Below are 7,760 nucleotides of genomic sequence, written 5' to 3' on the forward strand. Positions count from 1 at the left end.
TTATTATTCCATGTAGGCCTCCATAATCCCCATGCAACTAGCACTGTCAAAAGTGCTCTGGGACAGTGTTGCATAGGGGAACATCTGGCACAAGAGTAGGTGCTGGAAAACAACAATGACAGACCATCTCACACTAGTAACAATGGCCAAGTTAACAGGACAGCAAGTTGGAAAGGATGTGGAAAGATTAGCACTCTCGTGTGGCAGAGTATGGGTAGGGGGGAATCACCAGGACAGCCAAATTAAGTGGGCAGATGAGGGGATGAAGGAATAGCAAGATTTTTGCACCAGGAAAATGTGCAGTTAGGGGCCTCTCCAAATTATGGAGGAGTAATGATGTCAGTTTGAGGACTAAGGTGCATCTGATTCAGGCCATAGTCTTTCTGATTACTAGCTATGCATCTGAGAGCTGGACAATGAGTAAGGATGACAGAAAAAAAAATTGACGCCTTCGAACTGTGATGATGGAGAAGAACACTGAATAACCCATGGATGGGCAAGAGAATGAACAGATACATCTTGGAGTGTTCTTTGGGGATTAGAATGATGAAGCGTCGCTTCACATACTTTGGACATATTGCTAGAAGGTACTATTCCTCGGAGAGGGCCATGATATTGGGAAGGGTGGAGGGTCAGCAAAGGAGAAGAAGACCCTCAACCAGGTGGATTGACAAGGTGACCGCTGCAAAGGGCTCTTGTGTGTCAGGAAGTGTGAGGATGGTGTAGGATAGAGCAGGGTTCGGATCTTTTGTCTAGGCACCTAACAATAACAACAGCAACAACATGGGGACTTGAAAAGCATAATAATTGGCATAAATCATTAGTAATTAATTATATTATAATTAATTATATTAAATGTACTGTATATAAATGATTGTATGAAACACCATTTAAAGGAAAGATTGTATAAGATATACATGAATGAAACACAAAGTAAACAAATTATTACATGAAAATGAATTAAAAGTAATTTAAATGCTTGCACAGATGGGGAGAGAGAGAAAACTTAGGGTGAGGAAACTGGGGGTCTCCGTCGCAGCGGTGCCCCCTCTTGGCCCCAGGCCCCCAAGGACCTGCCCTGGGTGGGAACTGTGTCCACAGCTGGCGAGGTGCCTCCAGAGGTCCTGGTTTCTACTCCACCATCAAGCCCCCCAGAGAGAAGCAGGAAATCTCCAATAATTTAAAACGGTGACCAGGGATCCCCAGACTCACTCATCACAGGCACTCAGAGCTCCAGTTCTCATCCCATTCCCCACTCCAGAATCTGCATTTCTGCGGGACATGCAGGTGCTGCAGGTGGGGGCCTCCCTGGGAGCGCCTGGTCCCTGGTCGTGGGGGAGGCGCGTTGGGACAGGAAGCCCCCATTCCCAGGCGGACCACCTTTCTCCGTCTCTCTGCACCTCTCCTGAGGTCCTGGTTTCTACTCCACCTTCAAGTCCCCCAGAGAGAAGCAGGAACCTCCAACAATTTAAAACGGTGACGAGGGATCCCCAGACTCTCTCCCCCTCTATCTGTCTCCCTGCCGGCACCCCTGCCTCCTTTCAGAGCCCATGGGGCACTGAGAGCAGGTAAAGACAGACAGCCCAGGGAGGACGTCCCGACCCAGCCCTTGTGCTTCACCCCCCAGCAGGCTGCGACAGCCCCTGTCCCCTGTTCGGCCAGTCCCTCCCGCCTACCTAGGGCCAACATGTAGCCCTCGAAGTTGTCGCTGGTCAGCAGGTTCCAGGTGCCACTCAAGTCAGCGGGCATGATGAGTCCGGGGGCGACGCGGCGGGTGACACCGGAGACTGGCTCTAAATGCGCGCCCAAGGGCGAGCTGTGGGTGTAGGTGTGGGTGGGCCGGGGCGGGGACTACGGCCCCAGAGGAGTGCGGGCCCTGGACACCTCCCCGCCCCTCTCCTGCCAATGACAAGGAGTTCTGCCCACAGCCCAGCGACGACTCCTCGGTTTCCCTAGAGATTTCCTGTTCTAATTCCACAGATGAAGGTACCCCGAGGTGTGTTCGCCCACACGCTTCCACTCAGCCCACTGGTGAGTGACCAGGTGGTATCATCCAAGGGGGGCATAACCACGTGTCAGAAATGCATTGACTCTCCTGGAGTTTATATCCAGTGGAAGAGAAGAACTCAGAGAACAAATAAAAAGGGACATACATGGGGGGTAGGGGGGGGGCTCCACGGATCAGTTCGCCCGGAGGCGGAGGTGCAGTAACTGTTGTTAGGCAGGTCCTCCTGCGGCTCTGACTCAGAGCAGCCCTGAAAACGACCTTAGCCCTCATTGGGCTCCACCCTCAACCTCTGCCTTGCTCAAGCCCATTGTTCCAGCGACCGTGTCAGTTCCTCTCCTTGAAGGTCATCCTGTCTTTCACTGACTTTTCCTCATCTTTTCACTGAACTTTCTCAGGATAATGTATTTTTCCAAGGACTTGCTCCTCCTGAAAATAGGCCCCAAAAGTGTGAGACCAAGTTTCCGCACCCTCGCCTCTGAAGATCACCCTGGTTGTTTGTTCTCTTGGTAGCACACAGAACGTGCAATAATAGACTTTATCAACAGGTATCAATTCTTCTTCAGTCTTCCTTCACTGACCAATGTTACGATGTATAGGAGGTAACTAAAAATACCATGGTTTGCATCAGACTTACCTCCCCCCCACACACACACACACCTAGTTTTTACATTGTTATCCTTGCTCTTCAGTATTGTGGAGAGGTCCTCAGCAGCAGATTTCCCCCACACAACACATCTTTTGAATTTTTTGACTGTTGCCTCCATAGAGGTAGATTGTGAATCTAAATAAAAGGAAATCACTGATAGCTTCAATTTTTTTCCCTCCATCTATTCATCTCACATACTTTGGGCATGTAGCCAGGAGGGACCAGATCTTAGAGAAGGACATCATGCTTGGAAGAGTGGAGGGACAGTGTAGGAGAGGAAGACCCCTGATGAGATAGATTGACAAAGTAACTGGGGCAATGGTTGATGTGTTGGAATCAGGGAGAGTGGCTCAGGACAGGGTAGGGTTCAGAGCCGCTGTCCATAGAGTCGCTATGGGTCACAGGAGACTTAACAGCACATAACAACAATTATTATGTTACCTAATAGCCTAGTATTGAGGATTTTTGTTGTTTGTTTTTTTTAATGGCAGAATTAATATTTTATTGTCATTTATACTCAGATGGCAATCAGGCATATAAACTTCATACATGATCGTTTTTGTAAAAAAAATGTTTTGAACAGCTGACATAGCTGGTTGTTTTCAGCAAATATGATTAGCTCAGTTCATTAATGGTGGCTTCAAGGTTTTCCTTGTTGTTGTTAGGTGCTGTGGAGTGGAGTTCGACTCAGAGTGACCCTATGAACAAAAGATCTGACTCCTGTTCTATTCTGCACCATATTCACACTTCCTGACACATAAGAGCCCATTGCAGCAGTCACCGTGGCAATCCACTGGTTGAGGGTCTTTCTCTCCTTAGCTGACCTTCCACCCTTCCCAGCATCATTTCCTTCTCTAAGGAATAGTCCCTCCTAATAACATGCATGTATGTGAGTTCAAGCCTTGTCATTCTTGCCTCCAAAGAGCACTCTGGCTGCACTATCTCCAAGACATACCTGTTTGTTTTCTTGGTCATCCATGGGATGTTCAGTGCTCTTCTCCAACACCAGAGCTCAGAGGCATCAATTCTTTTTCTGTCATCCTTATTCATTGTCCAGTTCTCAGATACATAGCTAGTAATTGGAAAGACTATGGCCTGAATCAGATTCACTTTAGTCCTCAAACTGACATAATTACTCTTCAGTAATTTGGCGAGGTCCCTAAATGCAGATTTTCCCTGTTTCTTCTTATTTCCTGACTGCTGGTATCAAGGGCATTAATTGTGGATCCAAGCAAGATGAATTTGTTGACAGTTTCAAATCTCCTCTCCATCCTTCATGACACTGCCTAATGGTCCAGTGGTAAGAATCTTTGTTTTCATGACATTGAGATGCAATCCATACCAAAAGCAGTATTCCTTGATCCAACACATCCAAAATATGTGAGACTGAGCTTCAAATACTCAGCTATAAGGAGCAACTTGGTTGCATCTTCTCTAGGACAGACCTGTTTATTTTCTTTGCAGTCCATGGAATGTACAATACTCTTCTCCAGCACCACAATAAAAGGCATCAACCCTTCTTCTATCATTCTTAGTCATTGCCCAGCTCTTTGATGCATAGCAAGTAATTGCTAAGACCATGCTTCGATCAGGCACACCTTAGTCTTCAGACTGACATCATTGCTCTTTAGCATTCTGGAGAGGTCCTTGACAGCTTGGTTCCACAGTCAACAGTCTTGGCACTAGCGGTCTGGAAGTAAAAAGACAAGTTGCATTGGGAAAATCTGCTGCCGAATCACATTAGCAAAGTCCAAAGGTTTGGAAAGAATATAATCAGGACAACTTCCAAATGTGCTTGCAGGCGCCTCAGCCTTGAGCCTTGTGGCTTTAGGACAGTGTCACAAAGCAGTCCTGCCAGGTATGCCTCTCCATCTCCCACTATACACACACACACACACACACACACACACGCACACACACCCCTTCTATAAACTTGGGCAAAAGGCTCTTACCTCTGGTTCAGTGATGTAGCAGTCCTGAGGTGCACTCTGTCACACCCCTTCTATAAACTTGGGCAAAAGGCTCTTACCTCTGGTTCAGTGATGTAGCAGTCCTGAGGTGCACTCTGTCTCATGTCGGGTCTCTGTTCTCTGCTGGGACTGCTATGGCTGCTGCTCCCATAGGTCCTAGTCTAGTCGCACAAGAATCTTTGGTCCTAGTTATCCTTCTGTTTTTACAATAATCATGGGTCACAGAATTCAGTGAGTGGAGGGAGTGAGGTGAAGCAATTAGGAAAAATCCAGTGGGGATCTCAAAAGATGGAGTAGCAGTGGCCTGGTTCAATGGTGCTTAATTTGATGAAACATAATCCCAGAATAGCAGGTACATTACAAAGACGACTGGGGGTGGAGGTCATTGTGCAACAGTGAACAAACTTTTTTAAAGTGAACTGGAGGAGAGGGAAGGAAGGGAGAAGGGGTAAAATGTGCAATAATAAATTAATAAAAATCTAACAATTCTGTAAATTTTCATTAAAATCACAATTAAAATAAAAAAATTCATTAAAAACACAATGTAAAAAAACAATGTGTGGGAATGATCATAGGAAATACAATGTGATTTTTTTTTAATTCTTTTTTTTTTTCCATTTTCTTGTGTACCACTGAATCAGATCTAACTGGCACAGGAGGTAATTGCTTCTTCTTCTTCTTCAGCAGAGCATCTGGTGGATTTGAACTGTGCACCTTAGGGATTGCAGTGCAGCTTCTTTGCCACTAGTGAATTTTTTTAAAAGTGCATTGTTGTTGTTGTTTGATGCCATTGAGTCGTAGACGACTCATAGAGACCCTATGAACGAATGGCCTGAGCACTGTTCGTACATAGAGTTTCCGGAGGCAAGCCATTTCGGAAGTGGATGCCGCTCCTGCTTCCAGGCTTGATTTAGTCGGGAAGCTCCAGCCAACACTGTCCACCATGGGTACCTGTTACCACGATTGGCACATCACTGTCACAGTCTTCAGTATCACAGCAACCACGAGTTACCTCTGTTCAGCAACGCACAGACCAGTGCTATACCACCTTCGGCTTGGCAGCATAAAGAGCATATGAATAATAATAATAATAATAATAAAGTATAGCATGTTAAAGGGCAGGGGAAGGATCTCTGGTCCTGAAAGGTGTGTTACGTTTTCTTGCTTCTTTTTTGCTGGTGGTGAGGTTTCTTCTCTTCTGCTGCTAGATCCACTTGATGATGAGACTAATCAATCCCCTTGTGAATATGCTAACACACCCTATTGGAGTGTTCCAGCCTACCCACAGTGCAAAGTCAAAGTGAAGTAGCTAGGAAAGCTACTTTCAACAATAAACCCTTAAAACCACACATTCCTAAAAAAGGGAAAGCTCTAAGCAACCTGTCTGAACTTAAAAAAAAAAAATTATACTAGTTTATTTACAAAATTCGAATACACTGTTTTTCAGACCACATTCTTCTAATTTCCCTCACTCCCCCATCAAATTGTACAACTTCATAATTAATACCCTCCTCCCCCTCCAGTACATCCTCATCCCTCTGCTTCTACCCTCTCCCGCCCTTGTGTCTTCATTTTCATTCTACAATAATGGTTTTGTATAATATTTGTCCTTGTGGGACTCAGCTAATTCCTCAACATGATGTTTTCCAGTCCCTCCGAAATTATGTAGTAATTTACAAAATCATTGCTCCTGCATGCTGCATTGTATTCCGTTGTGTGAATGTACCATAATTTATCAATCCATTCTATTGTGATTGGGCATCTGAACTGTTTCCATGTTCTTGTGATGGTGAGTAATGCTGCTATGAGCATTGGTGTACAAGTCTCTGTTTGTGCCTCAGTTCGTATTTTCTTAAGGTATATTCCAAGCAGTAGAATAGCTGGGTCATATGGAATTTCTATGTTCAGCATTTTTAAGAAGAGCCAAGCTGCCATCCAGAATGGTTGCACAATTTTACAATTAATACAAACATTTTACATTTTACAAACAATAATAAGCGCTCCTATCTCGCCACATCCTATCCAATATTTATTACTTGCTGCCCTGTTAAACTTTGCCATTGTTACTGGTATCTCATTGTGATTTTGATTTGCATCTCCCTTATTATCGGTGATTTTGAGCATTTTTTCATGGATCAGTTAGCCATTCAAATATCTTCCTCTGAAAATTCTTTCCTTGTCTTTTGCTCATTTTGTAATTGTGTTAACAGGTTTGGGGGTTTTTTGTGTGTGGAGGCCCCCAAGTAGTCTTTAGACTTTCATTATGAAACTTTTGTATTACCAAATGTTTGCTCACAATTGGTAGGTTCTCTTTTCACCCCACTGGGGAAAGTTTTTGATGTGCACAGGGATTTAATCTTTAGAATGTTCCATTCATCAATTTTATCCTCTTGTGCATTTCTGGCTGTATTTGGAAATCTCTTTATACCATATACGAGGGCTTCTAAGTTTGATCCCAGCTTGTCTCTTATGAACTTTTTGGGTTTGGGTTTTACTCCCAGGTCTCTGATCCACCCTGAGTCGATTTTTGTATGTAGTGTGAGATGTGGATCCTGTTTCAGTTTTATACATGTGGAAGTCCAGTTTTGCCAGCACCATTTGTGCTCTTCAAGAGGTTGTCTTTTCCCCATTTGTTAGCTTTGATTTCCTTGTCGAATATCAATTGACCATAGATAGCTGGGTCTATATCTGGGTTCTCAATTCTGTTCCATTAATCGGTGTGCCTGTCATTGTACCAGTACCATGCTGTTTTGGTTACTACCACTGTTTAGTAGGTTTTGAGGTCAGGGAGTGCTAGGCCTCCCACCTCATTTTTGTTTCTCAAAACTATTTTGCTTATTTGAGTCTCTTGTCTCTTCACATAAATTCGACAATTTCCCTTTCAGTGAGAGTAACCTTTTTTGTCAACAAGGTTGAGTTAATTCTGGTGGCCTAGTGGCAAGAAGCTGCAACTGCAATCTCAGAGATGCACGGTTCGAATCCACCAGATGCTTTGCTGGAGAAGGAGGAACAATCTCCTCCTGTACCAGTCAGATCTGATTTGACGGTAGACACAAAAAATAATGAAATAAAATAAATTTAAAAAAAAAAGAAAAGAAATCTTGAACTCAAGGATGACACTTAAGGCTGTGGTCAA

At 44.3% G+C, this 7,760-nt stretch overlaps 1 protein-coding gene across 1 annotated transcript in view; it reads right to left on the minus strand.

The window, feature by feature from the left end:
* The window catches only part of RBP7 (retinol binding protein 7, cellular), a 27,140-nt gene extending 25,391 nt beyond the window's left edge, over positions 1 to 1,749 (minus strand). The window contains exon 1 of the mRNA XM_006885904.1: positions 1,677 to 1,749. Within this exon, the coding sequence (XP_006885966.1) occupies positions 1,677 to 1,749 (73 nt within the window). The remainder of the gene's footprint in view (positions 1 to 1,676) is intronic.
* Between the last annotated feature and the right edge of the window lie 6,011 nt (positions 1,750 to 7,760).

The sequence above is a fragment of the Elephantulus edwardii genome, unplaced genomic scaffold (assembly GCF_000299155.1).
Source record: "Elephantulus edwardii isolate Elephantulus edwardi_28Jun2011 unplaced genomic scaffold, EleEdw1.0 scaffold00045, whole genome shotgun sequence".
In the NCBI taxonomy this organism is placed as follows: Eukaryota; Metazoa; Chordata; class Mammalia; order Macroscelidea; family Macroscelididae; genus Elephantulus; species Elephantulus edwardii.